Source organism: Rattus norvegicus, chromosome 7 (genome assembly GCF_021556685.1).
Source record: "Rattus norvegicus strain SHRSP/BbbUtx chromosome 7, alternate assembly SHRSP_T2T, whole genome shotgun sequence".
Classification (NCBI taxonomy): domain Eukaryota; kingdom Metazoa; phylum Chordata; class Mammalia; order Rodentia; family Muridae; genus Rattus; species Rattus norvegicus.
Genome location: NC_141540.1, coordinates 51,766,939 through 51,789,261, shown reverse-complemented (window position 1 = coordinate 51,789,261; position 22,323 = coordinate 51,766,939). Strand labels below are relative to the sequence as shown.

At 36.6% G+C, this 22,323-nt stretch overlaps 1 protein-coding gene across 42 annotated transcripts in view; it reads right to left on the bottom strand.

Moving 5' to 3' along the window:
- Ppfia2 (PPFI scaffold protein A2) overlaps nt 1-22,323 on the bottom strand; it is a 474,268-nt gene that overhangs the window by 157,167 nt on the left and 294,778 nt on the right. For all 42 annotated transcript variants that reach the window (XM_087557891.1, XM_087557895.1, XM_087557873.1 and 39 more), the window contains 2 exon segments: nt 8,325-8,489; nt 2,803-2,877 (listed from right to left, as the gene is read on the bottom strand). In XM_087557891.1, the coding sequence (XP_087414017.1) occupies nt 2,803-2,877; nt 8,325-8,489 (240 nt within the window).

Below are 22,323 nucleotides of genomic sequence, written 5' to 3'. Positions count from 1 at the left end.
CGAAAACAAAGTATTTTGGAGCATTTAGCAGATTGGAACTTATAAAGGTTTCATATTAGTTTTTAACAAAGCTACTTATTTTATTATGTTAGTAGGCCGTGTGGATCCCAAAGAAATAGTATATAAAATAAATGAAGATACCAGAGTAGATGATGTCCTTGGAAAATTAAAAATGGTGCTCCCAGAAATCGTTACAGGGCTTGAACTGTTTTGTCAGTTAGAAGTTGTATTTCTGATTCACCTTCACCCCAGTTAGACACATTTGGAAGAGAACAAAATATGAAGCCTACAGCAAGGCAAATGATCTTTAAAATATTTTACAGAGATGAATATGAAACTCATGTGTGAGAACAAGAAGCCAAGATGGGAGGAAATGAGCAGTAGCCAGCAAGAGACAAAGAGAGAAAACACTGTTGACTGAATTGCATAAGATGATATAAGACAAACTATCAGACTGAATTTATTTATAAATACCTTTATGTATGAATGGGTCAAGATATGTCCCCTAGTCTGGATCTCTACTCTCTACCTTGTCACTTCTAATCTCAGGGAATGAATAAATCCCATGTTGCTTGAAGAGTTACTATGACCATCAGAAACTCAACAACCAAAGTGACTTTATAACAGTATGCTACAGAACGCTGCCTCCCAGGGATGCTTTGTGTGGTCAGGAAATGATCCCTTTGACAGGGATCTGAACTGTGTGGATGGGGAGAAAGCAACCTGACAAGTAGCTTGGATACATTTACTGGTTGCTGTCTGCTCATGATTATGTCTGTGATGTGGTTAACTTCTTACATTGCTGATGCCTTGACTCTGCCACAGGGATGGATATTAATCCTAGAACTGTGAACTAAAATAATCTTGTTGTCCTTCATGCTGACTTTGGTGTGCACATTTTGTCACAGCAACAGAGAAGAAACTAAGATGATTTGCCTCATTCTTACACACCAAAGTCTTTAGCCACTCTGCCATTTCTCTGGCCCATTTCTCAGCCATCTTGTTGGTACAATCTTTTAATATAGTTGCTTCTGTTATGGTGACTCACTCACCTGCTAACCAGAACATTATCTTTGTTATATCTATATAAATGTGATTTTGCTGGCACTGTGAACAGTAATATAAATATCTGATATGAAGGATAGCTGATATTTGACCTCTATGAAATGGAAATTCAACATCCCCCAAAAGGATCATGACCACAGGTTCAAAACCACTGTTCTATCGAAAGTCCATTATTTTCAAGGTTTTAATTATTACATCTGAGGGAACCAATACAAAGCAGGTTGTAACAGAATTTACTCTATCTTTTAAAGCATATGGAAATATTCTGTAATACAATAAAAACATCATCAAATAGAAGGTTTTGTTTAATATATTTGGACACATTATTTTGTTAGTATACTTCTGGGCAGGGAGTACACGTGTAAATAACCATAAAATTCATGTAGATGGTGCTAATCTATTTTCCAATGAACTCTCATATCTTTTAATTGTGCATGTATATTCTAATTATTCAAGTTTACTGATAAAATAAAAATACAATCTGAAAACTTGACAAAAAAATCTTTACATCTCCTTTTTCCTCTTTGTAACTGAAAGTGGATTTTTCCTGCAATATATTTGTTATGGTTGTCCCTCCTCCTCCAAGTCCTCTCAGACGCTCTCCACCTCCCAACCCAGTCAAACTTTCATTCTTGCTCTCTCTCATTAAGAAAAAAAAGTAAAGAAAACAAGACAGGAATCTAAACAAGAAAAAGAAAAAAATGAATAAGAATACTTAAACTTGAATGGTACAAACCAACAAATGTTCAGAAACCAAAGAGACAAGGTAAGACACAAGGGATACAGAAAGACTTAATAAACACAAAGACTAACATTGTATAAAGGCATAAAACCATAAGCTATGAGACACAAGCAGAAGGCCTGTAGGGTAAGGAGGAAAAAACCAAAATCTCAGACAAAGCCTTAGGAGACAAAAAAGCCTTCCCAAAATACCACTGTGTTCATTTTGTGTAGGCATCTACTGCTGGGTATGCACTTTTTTTCCTTAAAACTTGTTTGTATACTCAATGAGAGAAAGTTATTTCTTTCATTTGCAAGTAGCTCTCTATGAGAAATAGCTTCTGGGAGCATATCAGAGAAACAAGTTTTCTAACACAGCGAGAACGATGTACTGATGAACTCACAGAGGCTGTGTCAACATGCAGTATACCTGAACATGTATGTGCCTGGTGTCTAACTCTCTGAATCTTATGATCTTTTTGTTTTTGGTTCTTTTTTTCGGAGCTGGGGACCGAACCCAGGGCCTTGCGCTTCCTAGGCAAGCACTCTACCACTGAGCTAAATCCCCAACCCCTAACTCTCTGAATCTTAAAGCCATACCTTTAAATGGTTTCACTGATTTTTACAAAGATGCTAATTCAGTAGATGTGGGCACATTGCTCTGAGAGGCTGAAAATGGGAAGAGTCTGAGGGAAAACGGATAGATGTGTTTTTTCTTCATTTCTAGCGTTTCAACGCATAAGAGGTACTTGACACAAATTCCTTTCAGAGACAGTGTTTCTGACTATCTACCTCACTAGCCGTTGGTGCCTTTTATTTGCTCTCCTGGTGACAGATCTGAAAGGCCAGACATCAGAAAACAGGTCTCTGGCAACTCATTTAAATGGGCGTCATTCACCAGCACAGACAGAACATAATTGATTTAGTGACAGATTTAATGAAAGCAACGTGTAACACAAGGGCCAGCATGTCAGTTAGTCAGAGTGGGCCTCCCATGGGGAGAGGGTGGTGTGTTACCTCCTGATTAGCTGCAGCTAGTTCCTCTTCCAGTGCAGAGACTCTTTCTAAAGAAACCCTCAGTCGCTCCCTTACCTAGAAGAAAAATCAAAATATGTGCAGTAAAGTACATCTCAAAGAGAGGAAATTGCACTGAAGCCATCATTAACATCAGAAACCAAAGGGCAAACTCTTTAAGCATTTGTAACCCTAAAATTCCAGGATGATTTAAACCTGGCAAGAACAACATGAAGACAATGTCCTCTCAAACGCATCATTTCAATGGATGTTCTGGTAGCAAGTCCTTTTGCATGTGAAGGGATAGAAATCTGTCAGGATTACAAATACACTGGACTTGCTACACTATGTGAATCACAGTAGGTAGAGGCATAGCGTAAAGCAGAATATTGCATTAATAATAACCAGAATACTGCAAATTATCAGTGATTAAAAAAAGAAAATAGGCAGAATAAGTCTTAAGAATAAGTGAACTTTATTGTGACGTTTAGTGCCTTACTTCAAAGGTGACCTGCTTCAAAGGGAAGAGTTCTTGGAAACGGAAAACTGACTTGAATTTTTTCCTGAGTGACTGCAAAGTGTGAGTGATGCTTTTAGAATTCCCACTTTGTATCCAGACGCCAGGGGAAAGGGCATTTCATTGTGTAGACTAAATAGTTTGAAAGCAGTGATGTCTTAAAATTATTTCCCGTGTAATTGAATTTCACAGAACTGTTTCTCTGATACATGCTTTCTGACAACATCCAAGGTTGAGAGGATGCATGGTGGCACAGGCCAGTAGACCTCCAACACTTGCAAGAGTCAGGAGGAAAGTGATGGCCACAGTGAGATGTGCAGAAGGTTATAGGCTTGCTTGGTTTACTCAGTGAGACCCTGTTTCAAAAGAAGCAAAACTCAAACCAAATCAAACTGAAAAATTAAAAGGCACAAATCATTATATCTTTATACCGATGCATTCACTTTATCCCTCATTTACCAAAGGCAAACCACCTTGGGTAAAAGTCAAGTAATTTGCTTAATGACTATTGTACTTTAATTTGCCTAAAATGTCAATAGATTTTAGACACAATTCATCAGAAGTTTTTGATCATTTGATCATATTTTCAATAAAATGCTATGAATTGTTTCAATAAATATGAATTTTAATGCTTAATTATGTTTCTATAAACTAAATTTGTTAATGTAACTGTGTTTTCCATTCAGAACTTTTCTTATATAATAAGAAATATGGGCTAAATATTTAAGACATTTGAATTTTATTAAATTTTAAAGTTAGAATAATCACCTTATTTATTTATCATGTAAGAAAGTCAGCAAGTAATTCTCTAACTTTAAGACCAAATACAAATTTTAAAGGTATCAATCATTCGTTTGAATGTTATGTTAGTGTGGACAGATAGGGGACAGATGTACTTAAGTGCTGACACATAGTCCAAGTCTAGTATTACATTCTACTTTTGGTATACCATAAGTATAAAATAAAATAACATTTATTATTAAAAACCTCTGCATAGAATCTCTCTTTAGCTCTATTATATTGATTGCTCCAGTGCTTTAGATTAATATCAAGTTATCCTTAAGTACAGCACAAAGTTAATTCTGATTCACATTCAGCAGTGCTCAGGTGGAAGTCTTCGCTTATTTGACTTGGGAGACTGTAAGATATGGTACTTTACAAAAGAGTCTGGATATCCTGGTTTATGAGAATAACCTGGAGTCGTCTAAGAAAAATCAGTGAATTCTCTGTGTTCAACCCTGATTAGGTCACACTTAGAATCCAACAGAGGGTTAAGGTACCACATTTTAATTGAAGTATTGATACATTAGAATGTTTTTAAACTAGTGCTGAATAAAGATTGCCTCAATGCAGGCAGTACTGTAGATTAAAGTATCTTTTTAACTATTTCTCTTAGATTGAAAATCTTAGAAAGTCTTAGCCACTGATTTCTTTTTCCACAAGTAAAGCACATCAAGACCCAAAAGTAATAAAGTCTACCAAAAATATGAATAATAAACTATCTTTCCATAAATTCATGTTTTGACAAATAACATTTTAACCACAAATAAATGAATATAAAACCATCTTTACATGACAATAATCACGATTTTAATTATAGTTTTAATTAATATTAAGAATGCAAAATTTTTCACTGCCACTCTCAAAGAATGAATCAATAATGATTAATTATTAACTTTGTTTCTCTCTCTTAGACGACATTTCTATGAATAAAATGTTAACTTTATTTACAAAACTATTGAAGGAGAACAAAACCTTTGTGGAGATAAGAATTTGGTCATTTTACTTTACCTGATTGGCTTTTATGGTATCACAGGAAAAAAGTCATTATGTAACACAAATGTTTCAACTCTTTGGTCTGCTGTCATCATACCAGCAGAATTTGTAATTGTTACTAACCATCCTGTATTTCCTTGGATTATGGGCTCCTATATGTTTAGGTAGATTTGCTATGTTGTGGAAAATAGCAATTGTTTAATTTTTGTCCCAAGAAGAAGTAAATGTTTGCAGTTGGCAGCCATTCCTACCACCAATCCGTCTCTTTTCACAGGACTGAACCACTGCCATCTTGAAGTTTCCCTTACTAGCACTGCATGCAGGTACATGGTGACTGACAATCAGAATTTAAATTCATCAAAAATTTTTATTCCTAAGTTTTTCCTGTTACTTCTGTTCTTTTAAATGGCATGAAAATTGCCTAGTGAAACTTTAAAAACAATATATATTATATATTCTATATGATGGAGATGACAATACTATCACAGAAGATTGAAAGAAAAAAATCCTTAATAATGACAAATGTATCACCCAGTGAAGAGACTGATGGAAAGTGTGAATATTTCTAATTGAAATTAAGGAATTCCAGGCTTTTATTGTAGTGATTACTGATTCTAAAATAGAAAAAAGTTGAGAGAAAAATCTTCTTACACTAGAACATTAAAGTCAGTTTGACTCTGTGGTATTTGACTATGAAAATATAATTGGAGGATGTGTATGTACATGTGCATATTTATGTATGCCTTCAGTTACTGTAGAATCAATGGATGCCAAAAATGACTGTTGGCTTTAGTTATCCTTGAAAAGCCTACCTGTGTCAGTGCTTATAAAAGTGAACGTCAATCTTTAAAACTGCTAGCCATTATATTGGTTGATACTCATGCTCTATCTTTTATGTTTTATTTATTTTCTGTATTGAAACCTGAAGTTTACTTGCCTGAAGCACAATAATTACGTTTTCTTATCTTTTCCCTCTATTTTTATTGCCATAGCACTTAGGTTAAAATGCTAATTAGTTAGTTATATACCTGAGTATTTATGCCTCCCCACTTTCTTAAGAAGCTCTGTTTTATTCCCAAATAAACTGTTAATGAAGACACTTAGAATCAAATTAATAACTGAATAAACAAATTAAATATTATCTGACCTCTGGGCCTCAAGGGACCTCAACTCCTTAGTTTGAAACTTTTAATAAATTAGGGTATTTTCTGATGCCGGTAGGACTAGTGATTAACATTAACTAATATGTTCCTTATATAAGCAGTGGTTCAAACTTTTGCCATCATTGATGACCCTTTCAGCAGCTCAAGGTAGACTCAGTTATCTTTCTCTCAAAGAAGGAGTAGAGAGCCAAGCTAACCCACTCACACAGATCTGTCTACTCCAGAGGGAAACATCACTGCTTTATTAAAATAAGTTCATGAGCATCAGTTCAGTAGCTTGGGATCTTGGCAAGACCTATGATACTTGTGTCATGTTCATAAATACTGTATGTGTTCATACAGCTAGATTAAAGAATATTTCATTTATCTATGTTACGCAGATAGAGGTTCTCTGTGATAATTATTTTATATTCTTTTAAAAGTACTCACAAATGTAGGTTATTGATTTAAAACTGTTTGTTAATTTCTAGTCTGGTCAATAATCACTGTCTTAAGCAGTGTCAGAGTTCTTACAGGGAACATGAAAAAAATTACACACTCACTAATTTGTTTATTTAAAACATTGGATATAGTTTTTCCTCTGGAAATACCATGGTCCTCTTCCTGATCCAGGTCACTTCAGGTGTCTGCCCTGAATATTAGAGTATCTGTCTCTGGATTCAATAACTGCTTTTCCTCATTTTTTTTAGTATTTCGGTAAAATATGATTCATTCCTAATTCTGTTCAAAGAAAACCAGATGGTACTTGTGTTGTAACTTGGGGGCATTGTTCATTCATTTGTGTTTGCTACTGCCTCTCGCTGATGTGGGAATGTTTAGAACTCTGAGCCCTTTAGCCATGAAGAGAATGTCTTTGTGTGGAAAATCTGTCAAGGATTCTGACACAAAGCAAATGTCCTATACATTCTTGTACAGTTTTATGTTCTGCATTGTGACAAAGGGAAATAGAAACTCAATAAATAGGAACTGAATTACAAATAATATGTATAATTATTTGATATTATATGTAACACTGGCTATTTATATGACATGCAGTTTTGTTTTCGTCAAAAGTTTCATCCCTTTTCAGTTCTCATAACCAAGATGAAAAATAGGATACAATTTCTTCTTAGTAATCTAGAAGGCAGAATTAATGTTATCCTTTTACAGACATTTCACATATCCCTCTCCTAAGAACTATCTGAGAGACTGATGATAATAATATGTAAGTATATAAATATTAAATGGAACAAAATTCTACGTACTAGACATAAACTGACAATAATCCCTAGTTTGGATTTTAATGCTCAGAGCTCGTCATATATTTTACAGTGAAGTGCCCCAGTTCTTGCTATACTAAATCCTAACCCTTTTTAATTTTTAAAACACACTTCTTTGAACTTCTTTGAAAATTGAAATTGTGTCATAAACCTTAACTAATCCCTAAGGGATATTACCTCCATATTGCCTTGTATTTGCTAGCAGAACTTATTTGAATATCAGCTAAGAGAAGCTTACAGCTACTTTTGCAAGGACTGAATAATGAGTTTTCCCCCTGATGCCTTATGTTGTAAAAGGCTGTCAACATGTGTATTTGAAACTAAGACGGTAGCAGCAACGAGGCCACACAGACGGCTTCAAATATAGATGTCTAAATATTAAAGAATGTCCAATTTACACTTCAAAATACATGTGATTTTTCAGTTACTGCACTGCTGTTTTGGGATCTACAGCATCTATGGACATGCATGAAGAGAGAGAGATGGAGAGACGTTAAAGACAGAGGAAGAGACTGCATACAATTATATGATGTTAGATTTTAAATTTACAAATACTAGATCATGCCTCTGGACTAGGGGGTCTAAGAATGTAATAGGGTCTAATTCTGACAAGTTATACATTTAGTCGTATACACAAAAAAAAAAGCATGGACGTGAACACTGTTAATCCACAGTCACTGAATTTTAAGTCTTTTTTGTTTTATTTTGTTTTCATAACTTAAAAGTGTTCCTTTGACCTATGTTACTTGATCATTTGTGTGAAAACAATGGAAGCACGGTTTGACCTGAAATCTTGTGTCTGTACTGTACCTTTTCATCCAAGGCTTTGTGGTGCTCAAACAAAGATTTCAGTGCCTTGAGAACCTCCACTTCACTGGACACTCCAGAGGGAGACTGTGCTTGCCGCTTGACCACTGTCATTCTTAGTGACCTTTCATGTCGGGACACAAGGCACTCCAAGTGTTCCAGCAACAGCTGTTGGATCAACAGAGAAGGCAATTATCCCATGAATAAGGCTGACCAGCGTACTTATGTGAAATCTAGCTTAAACTATGCCACATTTTCACAGCTCCCATGATAACCTTAGGGAATATGACAGGGAAGAGAAAAGAACCCAACACAGTTAGTTCAATGTTTGTAAAACACATTAGAGCCAACCGCCTTCAGTCATGTAACAAATCACACAATAATAAAAATGCCCTATGTATACTTTGAGCCCAGTGGTTCTCAACCTTCCTACATCTGTGACCCTGTAAGACAGTTCCTCATATTGTGCTGACCCCAACCATAAACTTATTTTCATTGCTAATTCATAACTGCAATTTTGAAAATGTTATGGATCGTAATGTAAACCATGTATTTTCTGATGATTTTAAGTGACCCTTGTGAAAAGATCATTTGAACTCCAATCACTGAAAATCAAAGACTTGAAAAATGTGTGGTGGACCAGGAAGATAGTGATTAGACAGCATTTCTTCCTTAAATAAACACAGTGCATAATAAATTTATTTATATTTTATTAAACGTTTGAGAGTTATTGTCAAACTATGTCATGATGTTTACATTTTTTAATAGTATGTTTTATTTGCTTGATGTAAACAGCTTAACAGCGAGAGCCTTTTATGTATTTAGGTACCAGCCTTTTGAAGGTTTGTGTATTTGGATAGCTACCAGCACAAACAGGAGGAAATACACATTGGATAAATGTGTGACCCATCAGTGTCAAAGTTAAGCCCACGCTGTGGGTGCATTGCCTTAATTCTAAAGACTTAGGCTAATCAGTGTGGTTATATGCATGTGCATGTTTCAATGAGAGGATATCCATGGAAAAACAAGATTTACTGTTCACTTTTCCCCAAATATAAGTGGAGGTATGTAGATTTAATTAATATTTGCAGTTTGTACATGGCATGAAGCCAGCATAGTACTAGAAGGTTATACCAGGTTAACTTGATGAAACATGATTAAAGATTAGTCTCCTACCACAGACAGCTGTTTTTAGCATCCTCCTAAATCTCATCATTGTCGCCCTGTTTTCTTGAGGAAAATTCTTCAAACTGCGAATTCCATTTTCCGAACATAGAACCACACAAAAATAATACAGTTTTCTGCCCTGCTTTTTTTTTTAACCACACAGTTTTTTCCCTAATTATATATCCTGTCAAGATAGAAGGCTTTCTGAAAGGGTGTGTGTGCAAGCATCCATTTTGGTCCATGAGTATGCAAAGAAGTCCTGGTTCTGAAGTGAAGCTGAGAACCAGTCAGTTTCCTCATTGGCTTTTGCAGTGGGTTTCTGGCCTGTGGTTCTGAAAAACTCAAGAGTATCCACATTATTTTTCTTAGCAGTTCTACCAAAAAAGCTAAGCCTTCTTACTGCCTGCAAAAAGTGTCTATTTAAACTAACTGTACTAAATTCTGTTTTCTGCGACTAAGAACACATTAACAACTAAGTCGTTAGGTTCTGCTGATTGAATTTATTTGTAATTATCAATTCTGAGGCCTATCAATTCTGTATTTAGTAAGTTAGTTCCCTGATCATTCTGATTTCTTCCAATGATTGCTCCAGCCACAATTCTTGATGATGTATATTGATTTTTAAATTTGTTTATTATCAACTGATTATTTTATTTATTTATATCCCAAATGTCTACCCTCCCAGTCCTCCCTCCCAGAGTTCTTCTCCAATCCCCCTTTCCTTTGCCTCTGAGAAGGCAGCCCCTGGGGTATTCCCCTTGGATGCTGTTTGGCTGGTAGCCTAGTCTCTGGGAGCTCAAGGAGAAGAAAATAATCATGGGAGGCAGAGAGAGAGAGGGACATGGGTGGAAATAGGGAGGGGAAGGAGAAAAGGGGAACAGAATCAGGTATGGGGTATGGGAGAAGAGACAGAATAGAAGCCCAGAGAGCCAAGAGAATGAAAGGAAATATGCAGCTGCAGGAGGAGTTGGTGACGGGAGTAATCTTTAGAAAGTACAAGAGACCTGGGATGGTGGAGACTCCCAGGAATCAATGTGAGTAATCTAAGCTGAAATGTCCATATTGAGGATATAGAACCTGAAAAGACCACCTCCAGTAGTCAGAGAGGGCCCCAAGAGGAGGGATGGGGACATCATTCCCCCTTCAAATTTTATTATTCATTTAGATGATTTGTCTAATATTTTAAACTTCTGTAAGTTTATAAAGTTTATAAAGTTTATTCTAACAATCTGGATTTCTATTCTATCTAATTTCACTAACACACACCCAATCGTTTAATTACAGATTGTGCCATTATCAATAAAGTGTAACTTCCATAATTGTTGTTCTATGTCCCAAGCCACAGATGGCATTTCTAGCTTCCCTATTTATATGCTCAACCTCAAAAAATAAATTAACTTTTAAGTCAAAGGAGATTTGTTATTTCAATTCCACACTCAGCATTCCCTCAATCTTCAATTCTCCTTTTTCACAGTTATTCTTCTGTGTTCGGTCAGCCTTCAGAATTCCTTCAAGTACCATTACATCCACTGATGGCATGCGTGATTCATTATCCTCTCTTGACTCAGTCCAATATCAGCTTTGTCTGCCTGGATGGTACCATGCTCCCTCCTTGATGATAACAGACTGAACCCCTCAGAAACTGTAAACCAGACCCAGTAAAATGTTGTCCTTTTAAGAGTTGCTTTGGTCATAGTGTCTGTTCACAGCAGTAAAACCCTAAGCACTATTACTTAGACAAGCTTATTAACTGGAACTCACATTTGAATCCTTTCTTCCATCAGTTTATTGTTCCAAATTGTTACATTTAAAATATAATCTAGGCCATTTGTACTTTAGCTTAAGTCCTTAATGTCTTCTCATTTGGCCAGAGCAAAAGTCAGAGTCCCTACATGTCCTAAGTGAAATCTAAGTCACTCTGAGCTCATCTCTTTTCCTTACACATTACCTGCATTGACTTAGTTGTGGCATTTGTGTGTGAATCTTTGCAGCTTTGTAAAATAGTAGGTATATATCTGATCCAGTGCATCAAGGTTGTTTATCTTTTTACTAGGTTCTTTACTTTTTTGTAAAACTAAATGTCCCTTTCAGTTATTTGTGTGGCCTCATCAGCCCACGATCAGTACTTACTTTTAGTCAAGCATCACTTATCCATAGGCCTTTCCAACACCTTATGATGCTGCTTTCTTTCCCCACTTGACATTTGTCTTTATCTAACATTTTTATTCAGGTTTATTGAATTTATTAATTGCCTCTTGAATATTAATATTGTGTCAGTAAGGAAAGGAATATGTTCTCTACTTTGCTAACTTCTGAATTGCCAGTGCACAGAAGATTATATGCAGCCCATAAATTCAAATTTGTTGAATGGATTGAGAAAACAGCCTATTAAAGCAGTGATTTATATATCTTTAAGAGATCTGGGTGTTTGAGATATGTGTTGTGGATAGATTTCAATAAAGTAAGCATTAATGTCCTAAGAAAGTAAAATGCCCTCCTTGGTATATGGAAGAAAGATAGTTATGTAGTCAATCAATAGCCTATGATTTCTTCAAGTGGTGGGAATGTGAAAGCAAGACTTTTGACTTCAGTCATTGTTGAAGTGTCCAAAGACGCTACAGCTAGCATCACTCAAAACTCATACATTATTTCAAAGAAAGACAATAGTTTGGTTTAAGAGAGTTTACTAAATTACAGCACATTACAAATTCTCATGCAGAACAGGTATCTTCTGTGGAAATGCTTCAGTAATACTCCAAAAAGATGGTGGCAAGTAGCAAAGAGGCATTTTCGTAGTTTCAAATGTGTTAGCCACATACCCTGGTGATAACCTGCCTCTCTGAGGAGGTCAATCCCATTCATTTTGCTGAATCTATAAGAATTTCACTGAACATGGAGGTCTTACTAATAAAGTCTCTGCTTAGCATGCCCCACTCTAGAAAACCTTTCCTGGCCCCAAACTGTAAGAAGATAAGCCTTCCAACTTTGTTTTGTTGTTGTTGTTTGTTTGCTTGCTTGTTTTGTTCTACATGTGATGTTTCTAGTTTGTAACCTCAGAATCCTGGAAATTTGTAAGAAAAAAAGCCAATGGAGACCATAAAAACAGTGGGATAAAATGTTTGATTTGATTACAAACACATTTGCTATATCTAGCTGTCTTCTCTACCCATGAAGCACAACCTTTTTAGTACCCAAGATCATTACGCATAGTTTCCAAGCTATGTAGGACTCATCGGCACTGTTTGATGGGTTTACATACTGCCTTCTAAAACCATTAGCATGGTAAAAATCAAAGCTAGTCAAAAGCAAGAGGACCTAAGATGTCTGGTATTCTGAGGGAAGTGGAAGTATATTTTAAAAAAGGAAGGAACTTGTCACAGGAAGACATAATAACAGGGTCACCCTTAGCATAAAGACATAAACCTATCACAGCTACAGCAAAAAACTCAGCTCAGACAAAAAACAGTGGCTACTGTAATTTCCAAAATGACAGTTATTTCAGTCAGAGTAGAACTAGAATCTTAAGCTCCATATTAGGGGACTACACTCATTAAAACAGTAAATTTAGACATGGCACTCTAAGGATCAAAGAACGCCAATAATAACAAGTAAAACATTAATGAGGATGATTATGATCATAAAAGGATGATAGAACAGGAGGCACTCTCAAACTGTTTCTTATACGTGTCATCTTCCTCCATTAGGTAGTGTATGTAGGCTGCCACATTCTGACCCATGATGTGCTTCCAATGCTCCTCTGCATTGAACTCTTTGCTTTCAGAGTCATAACCAGGGAATTGACTCAGTACATCAAGAACAACCCATCTCCAGATGTGACAGAGGAGATGTATAAGAAAGCTCATGCTGCTATCTGAGAGAATTCAGTCTATGAGAAGGATCCCAAGAGGAAAGAGAAGAAGAAGAGATGGAATCATCTCAATCATCCCAAAATGTCTTTTGCCCAGAAGAAAGACAGGGTCGATCAAAAAAAGAATGCAAGTTCCTCAGAGCTCAGGAATGGAGTGCTGAAAGACAAAGCAATTTTCAATGAAGTTTTTTTTTCATAAAGACAATAAACATATTGATCAAGCAAGAAAAAGAAGAAGAAGAAGAAGAGGAAGAGGAGGAGGAGGAGGAGGAGGAAGAGGCAGATGCTTTGAGTTAACAGATGAAGTCAGCAGCTCTTGTCCTTGCTGCAGAGGTCAAGGGCAAGGACCAAGACATGACAGAAGATGACAATGCTATCTTGAACGAGGTGAGACAGAGAAGAAGATGTAAGGCTTCAGATGACAAAGGAAGGGAAGGTCTTGTAAAAGGTGCTCCTAGTAAAGCTAAAAGCATGGGCACAAGGAAGAACAAGTGAGAGAAAAGTGAAAAAAGTGCCAAGAAGAGAGGAAAATGAGGAATTTGGAAGGATGGGGAAATGATCAGAAAGAAAATGGGTTCAAGAACCAGAATTCAGGAAGCCCAAAACCAGCTACATCTTTCAACCTCCCTTCAAAATCTGGATGCTCACAAATCTAGTGTTAAAAAATGATACCAGTGATCTTTACTTTTATTTGAAACTTCTTTTCTTACTGGGTTCAGAATTGGTACATCGGGATTGTGTGGGCCCTCTCCTGAGGGCCAGTAAAAAGCTTTAGAACTCACCACTTTAATCCTTTGCTATTGAAATCAAACTGGAGAAATTACAGAAAAACATAAAGTGATATTTGAGAATATATTAAGGCCAACCACTGCCTTACGAAGTCACTTGGGATAAATTAGCATAACTGTCTGAAGATGCTCTGAAGATCAAATTAGTCAGCAAGCTGGAAGAAGATAAAACGATTGCTCTATCAAACCCAAGACAGGAACAGATGTAGAACCAAACTTTTGAAGAGAAGCTGGAACAGACCAAAAGAGTCAGCCTGCTTCCCTGGAGAAAAAGACTAAAGTCAAGACTACAGAGTTCCAGAAAGAAAGTATTTGGAGAGGTAAATCTGATATTCAGGTTTTAAGCACCCATCCTATCACAGAGCTGCAGAACAAACTCTTCAGTGAGTCTTTGTGGAAGCAGATTCTATCAAAATGCCCTGCTGCCCTATGGCTGTAATAAAATGTGTGTGTGTGTGTGTGTGTGTGTGTGTGTGTGTGTGTGTGTGTGTGTGTAGGTATAATATATATAAAAGTAACTTCCTTAAAAATGACAAAGAAGGATAATATTCTTGAAATAAGCACTGAGTTGAGGGCAAAACATCAGGGGGGTGTTCCCTGATGCTGTAATGGAAGCAAACAGCTGTCCAAAATTTGTCAAAGGACTTAAGTGAAAACATCACTTAGACATTATGTGATGGCTCTGTTCACCTAAGAATAGTCACTGACAGGAAACCAGATCCCTCAAAGGGTTTGGCTTTGTACATTTCAATAAAAAAAAAATGATAAAGCTTCCCAGGATGCCATGGAGATGGCAATGCCCAACAAAAGAAAATGGCTTGAGGGTTTCAGTGGCCACAAAAGTGGATTTCTAAGATAAGTTGGCGATACAGAATGCAATTATAGATTTGTTGATACAGGTTTGGGAAACCATAGTGAAGCAGGAAGCTTCTGAGAAAAATGAGAGGGAAGACCTCAAGGTAGGAAAAGGGAGATAGAGTTCGTATGGTTTCTTTTGTGAAAGATAGAATTCTGGTTTGGTTTTTGTTTGTTTGTATTGTTTTTCTTTTGTGTGTGTGTGTGTGTGTGTGTGTGTGTGTGTGTGTGTGTGTGTGTATGTGAGTGTTTGTTTTTTGTTGTTTGAAGTTTTGGCTAGCACAATAAGACAACCAATGGAGATCAAGAGGATACAACTTGAAAAAAAAATCAAAGTATCATATTTGCAGATGATAATGGTATTATACATAAATAATCCTAAAAATCCCAGCAAGGAACTCATACAGCTGATAAATACTTTCAGCAACATGGCTAGATACAAAATTAACCCTCAAAATAAAAAAATAAATAAATAAAAAGAAAAACAAAAACAAAAACATTAACCCTCTTATATAAAGTGACAAACAATAAAAAAAGAACTCAAGAAAAAAACATTTGTTCATAGCCTCAAATAGTGTGTAAAATATCTTGGGGAAACTCTGCCAAAGCAATTGGAAGACTTGCAGAATAAACCCATCAAATATTTGAAGAAAGAAATTGAAGAAGATATAAAAGATCCCCACGTTCATGTATTGGTAGGATTTACATAGTAAAAGTGACCACCCTACCAAAAGCAATCTACAGATTCATAAAGTCCTCAGCAAAATATTAAGATAATTCTTTACAGACCTTTAAAGACAGTGTTCAATTTATTATGGAAAAACAAAAACCCAGGATAACTAAAATAATTCTGAACAATAAAACGACTGTTGGAGATGTCACCATTTCTGACTTCAAGTTGTACTGCTGAGTTATAGTAATAAAAACCACATGGTATTGCCATAAATTCAGAATGTTGATCAATACAATTTAATTCGAAGACCATGACATAAATCCAGACATTTATGGACACATGATTTTTATAAATAAGTCAGAAATAAAAACTGGGAAAAAGACAGGATCTTTAAAAAAAAATGGTGCTGGCTAAATTGGATGCCTGCATGTAAGAGAATAAAAACCGATTTATATTTATCACCCTCACGTCCAAGTGAATGGAAGACCTCAACATATAACCAGGTACACCGAACCAGACAGAAGAGGAAGTGGGTTTTGCCTTGATAGCATTATTACAGGAAATGATTCTCTGAACAAAACACCCAGAGTGTAGGCACTAATTCACAAGTAGAACCTCATGAAACTGAAAAGCTTCTGTAAGGCACAGAGCACTGTCAATGGGACAAATCTGCAGTCTAAAGAATGGGAAAGTATTACCATCTTCACATCTTAGAGAGGAGTAATATCCAAAATATATACAGAACTCAAGAAATTAGCTAAACATAATGCAATAAAAATATAAACAGAGAATTCTTAATAGAAGAATCTTAAATGGCTGAGAAACATTTAAATTAATGTTCAACATCCTAGCCATCAGGGAAATGCAAACTACTTTGATGTTTCATTTTACCCCTGTCAGGATGGCTAAGTTCAATAACACAAGTGACAGCTCATGCAGGTGAGGATTTGGAATAAAGGGAACACTCCTCCACTGCTGGTGGAAATGCAAACTTGTGCAGGCACTATGGAGATCAATATGGCAATTCCTTAGAATTGGAAATCAATCTACCTCACCCATGACACTAATCTTGGGCTTCATTCCCCTTAAGGACACTTACTCAGCTAAGTTCATTGAGGGTTTATTCGTAATAGGCTGAAACTGGAAACAACCTAGATGTCCCTAGACAGATAGGATAAAGAAAATATCCTACATTTGCACAACTGAATACTACTCAACTGATAAAAATGAAATCATGAAATTTTCAGGCAAATGGATCAGACAGAAAGATAAATAAACCATCATCTTGAGTGGGATTAGGCAAAGAGGAGGTGTCTGGAGGGATGCAGGGTTCTCTCTGGGAGAAGAAACAAAATAGATTTTATGGGTGGCCAGGGGGCAGATATGGATAGATTTGAAGGAATCAGATGGAGGAGGATGGGCTAGAGGGACAGAGTACAGAAAATGGCTAGAATTAAAAGCATATTTGAGGGGTGGTATGGAAACCTAGTGCAGTGCAAACTTCCTGGACACTATGGAGGCAATCCTAATGAGGGTTCATACTAAAGAGGTATATGAACTTTATTGGCCATCTTTTATAGTCAAGGAATGCTTTCACTAGGGTACATTCAATTCATTTGTTTGCTTTTGATTTTTTTGTCTTTGGATTTTGTAGAGATTTGTTTGTTTCTTGCTTTTTTAATTTTGTTTTCTATGTTTTGTTTTAGTTTGAGAGGAGAGAAATAAAAACATAAAGTTAGGTGCGTAGAGAGATTTGCAAAATCTAGCAAGATTTGGTGATGGGCAAACTACTCAAAATTTATTGTATGAAAAACATAGTTAAAATGTTCAGTAGGATCCTAGACTAAGTAATTATGTTAAAATACTTAATTCTTTTGTATAACATATAATAATTTATGAAGAAAAAAAACAAACAAACAAAAATCCCAGTGACTTTAAAGGTTAGGGAATGCCTGAGGGTAAGAGCAAGAGCACATGTGATCACCATGTAAAAATATGCAAATGGCCACATGCATTTCTGTTACCACATCCCTGACATCCCTTGAATGGGGGTGGGGTGGGGTAGAGGACTACTGGGGCTTGCTGGTTGCCAGTCTAGCTGGAAATGGGAGTTAGTGAAATATTTTGACTATAGGAAATAAGGTGTAGAGTAACACTGGATATTTTCTGGGCTCCATAGGTACACACATGATCATGAATACCTGAAGACACATATAGATTATATACCACACATGCATGCACAGAGTGAGAGGGAATGAGAAAGAGAGGGAGGGATGGAGGGAGGGGGAGAGGGAGAGAGAGAGAGAGAGAGAGAGAGAGAGAGAGAGAGAGAGAGAGAGAGAAATTATTCCCAGGTAATATTCTTCAAGATGGTCAAAGCAACACTGTCTTCACTCAGGCATACTGGTAGGAAGGAACTTACATTACAAACTTTTGGTAACTCTAGTTCTCTAGGGAAAAAGAGGAAAAATCAAGAGATGCTGGTCCTAACATAGATTCTGAGCTCCCTGGGAATGAAAGAAATCGTTCAGTGACAGAAACTATTGTACTAAGAAGTAAGATATGTAAGGCTTTTCTATACTGTAAAATCGCACTGGATTAAAAAAAACTTGAAATCTTAGCTAAAACAATAAGACAAGAAAAAGAAATCAAAGCAAAATTAACAGGAAAAGAAGCCAAAGGATCAGTGTTCATGTTTACAACATTTTATGTTTTACATCTGTGTATTGCATCTGGATTCAAATCAGATTTTAATCACAAAACCTTTGGACAAATATTTTTGTTTGAAAATGGCATTCAAATAGACATTCATACTGCTCTATGGATTTGTTTGTCTGTTGTATGATCACATAATAAAACAGTAACTCTTGATTATCGAAATATTTTAGTTATAATGTTCTACCTGAGCTTACAGAAAGTAAGAACAGGTCAGAATGCAGAGATCAAGGCATCCTAGTCACAATTGATCTATTTCTAAGAAAACTCTTCCTCTTAAGGCTAAAGAAGCATCACAAAATGAGAGACAGAAAGATCAGAAGAGACAAAGAACCAGAAAGTATGCTATGAATCTGTGTCTCCAAAAATGAGAGAGAAGCCATGCCCATGATACATTAAAGTATATGGCTGCATAAACACACAATAAAGTATACATAATGAAATACCAATGGGCTTATTAATGTGAAAAGGCAACATCTCTTGGAGTCGCAGCCCTAGAAAAATAACTATAGGCAACTGATAGATGGTAAAGGAGAGAGAGAGAGAGAGAGAGAGAGAGAGAGAGAGAGAGAGAGGGAGAGAGAGAGAGAGAGAGAGAGAGAGAGAGAGAGAGAGAGAGAGAGAGAGATTGACCTCTTGAAGGAAGGAAGAAGCTTTCTGATTGGCTATCCAATACGAAGTGGTCAGTCTATACTGAACATATTCAGTAAATTAATAAACAACAATAAGCAGAGGCCATCAACTCTGAAGGACCTGGCAAGGGTTGTAAGGTACAACCCTTCCTTCCTGTTAGGACCTGGAGAGAGTACAGGAAAGAGGGAAGTAAAGAAAACATGTTAATGAAATATTTTTAAAAATTTTTAATTTTCTTGATTTCATGCTCAAGCATCTCAATTGCATTACTTTTAAAATTATTTAACATACTTAATTTTTTCTAGTAAGTATTCCTGACTATACTGGAACAACTGTTTGTAGGATATATATGTCCTATACTTCTTGTTTGCTTTCTGATGATGTGATAAAATACTGACGAAAAGAAACTTCAAGAAGAAAAAGTTCATTTGGCTTAAAGAATACAGTCTATCATCAAATGAAGCAGAGGAACCTACTTATGAATATAGTTGAACAAGTGTCTTTGTGGGGTGATGAAGCATCTTTTGGGTATATGCCCAAGATTGGTATAGGTGAGTCTTGAGATAGAACTATTCCCAAACTTCTGAGAAATTGACAAATTGATTTCTAGAGTGGTTGTACAAGTTTGCTCCCTCCTACCAGCAGTGAAAGAGTGTTCCTCTTGCTCCAGATCCTATTGTTTGACCTCAGAAGGAGATGATGTGTCTAATGCAGCAGCAACTTGATGTGTTGGGTCAGGAGTGGGGATAGGAAGTGAAGGTATGGGTTGGGTTAACAGATGGGAGCCTCTCCTTCTAGGGGGAATGGATGGAGGTCTTACATGATGAGGTAGTAGGAGAGAAAGGGCTGCTATTAGACTGTAAAGTGAATAAATAAACAAAGTTAATAATAATAACAATAATAAAAGATATAACTACATAAATCATGAAATTGAAACTCTAGCATTTGACAGGTTGAAGCAATAATATCGCAAGTGTGAGGGCTGCCTTGTCTATATTGTGATATTTTTGTTTAAAAATGAAAAAGGATCTATCGATTAAAAATCCTTAGTGATTAGGGAAATGCAAATCAAAATGACCCTGAGATTCTCCCTTACACCAATCAGAATGGCTAAGATTGAAACCTCAGGTGACAGCACATGTTGTCGAGGATGTGGAGAAAGTGGAACACTCCTCCATTGCTGATGGGATTACAAATTGGTAAAACTACTCTGGAAATCAATCTGGAGATTCCTCAGAACATTGGAAATAGATCTACTACACCATTCTTGGGCACATACACAAAAGATGCCCCCCAATGCCACAGGGCACATGTTCCATCTAGTTCGTAGTAGCCTCATTTGTGATAGCCAGAAGCTTGAAACAGCCCAGATGTCCCATGACAGAAAAATGGGTACAGAAAATGTAGTTCATTTACGCAATGGAAAACTACTCTGCTATTAAGAATGAGGGCATCATGAGTTTTGTAGGCAAATGGATGGAACACGAAAATAACATCCTGAGTGAGGTAACTAATATCCAAAAAGACATGCATGGTATTTACTCACTAATAAGTGGATATTAGTCAAAAAAGTATAGAATACCCAGAATACAGACCATAACTCAAAAAGGTTAACAAGCAGAAGGGCCCAAGTGAGGATGCCTCAATCCCACTTAGGAGAAAGAAGAAAGTAATCACAGGAGCAGGGAGGGAGGGAGAGACATGGGTGGGAAAGGGGACAGGAAAGGAAAGAGGGGAACATGATCAGGTATTGGGTGGGGGAAAAGGACTGCAGTCTTGAGGGTTTGCACAAAGAATGGAAACAGGCAACCTCAGGGGGTAGGATGCAGGGAGACCCTCTAGAATGTAACAAAGTCCTGGTAGGTGAGAGATTCTTAGGACTCAAAGTTAGGGGTCTTAGATGAAATGCCCTACAGTAAGGAGGAAATGCAAATCAACATGTAGAGTCCACCTCGATCAGAAAGACAGGGCATCGAGTAAGGGATGGGGTTGCTATCCCACAGTCAAATACTCTGACTCATAATTCTTCCTGTCTGAAAGAACTGCACGGACAAAAATGGAGAAAAACCTGAGAAAAGGGGAGGTCCAGGGACAGGCCCAACATGAGATCCAACTCAAGAGGAGGCCCCAAAGCCTGACACAATTACTGAGACTATGGAGTGCTCACAAAATAGGCCTATCATGACTGCTCTCCAAAAGACCTAGTAAGCAGATGAAAGAATCAGATACAGATATTTATGTCCAACCAATGGACAGAAGCTGGTGACCCCTGTGCTTGAATTAGGGAAAAGCTGGAAGAAGCTGAGAAAGAGAGTGATCCTGTAGGAGGACCAGCTGTCTCAATTAACCTGGACCCCGGAGATCTCTCAAACACTGAATCGCCAACCAGACAGTATATACCAGCTGATATGTGGTCACCAACACACATACAGCAGAGGACTACAGGGTCTGGGTCTAGTCAGAGAAGAATAACCTAACCCTTAAGAGACTGGAGGCTCCAGGGATTGGGTAAGTCTGGTAGGGTGGTAGGTTGGTGGGGAGGAGTTAGGGGATATGGAACAGTCAGAGGGTGGACCAGGCTTGGGATAAAATCTGGATTGTAAAAACATGATTAAATAAAATTAAACAATAACAACAATAACAACAACAACACAACAACAACAACCAAATACCACCACCACTACCACCACCACCTGTTAGCAGAGAAATTTTTTGAATAAAAATGGTGTTTTATGTTTTTTCTATATTCTCATGGGCATAGAAATATTAAGCAATAAACTTGTTTGTGTATTTTTATAGATGTACATGATAGGTTTTGAAGTTTTATCACTGTATAATCATGCTCACTATTACTTTACTTGGATACCTGCATTTAATTACTTGGAGAGCAGATAGTTTTTAGAACAAATTGAACTTTGATTTCTTTCCTTCACTTAATTCTTGACTGAGGACTGGACATTTCTTCAGTGACAAAAATTATTCATGACCATAAGTCTCAGCTCTGATTGGATAAATGCACTATTTCTTGAACAAATTATAAAATTCATTAGAACTGGTATTTGGAAGAAATAGGAAGATATGTTTGAATCTTAGTCCTGCAGTTTTATTCTTGTTTGGTTTTGATGTAATCAAGGAGATCAAAAGTAGTATGTGGTCTAATCACTCTTTGTATTATCAAGAATTAATGTTTCCTAGAGTTTAGGAATTTGTTTGCTTTGATCTAATCACCAACAAAATATCTTGATAATACTTCTTTAAGGAAGATAGAAAAATTTGTTTGTTCTCATTATTAAATATTAGTAG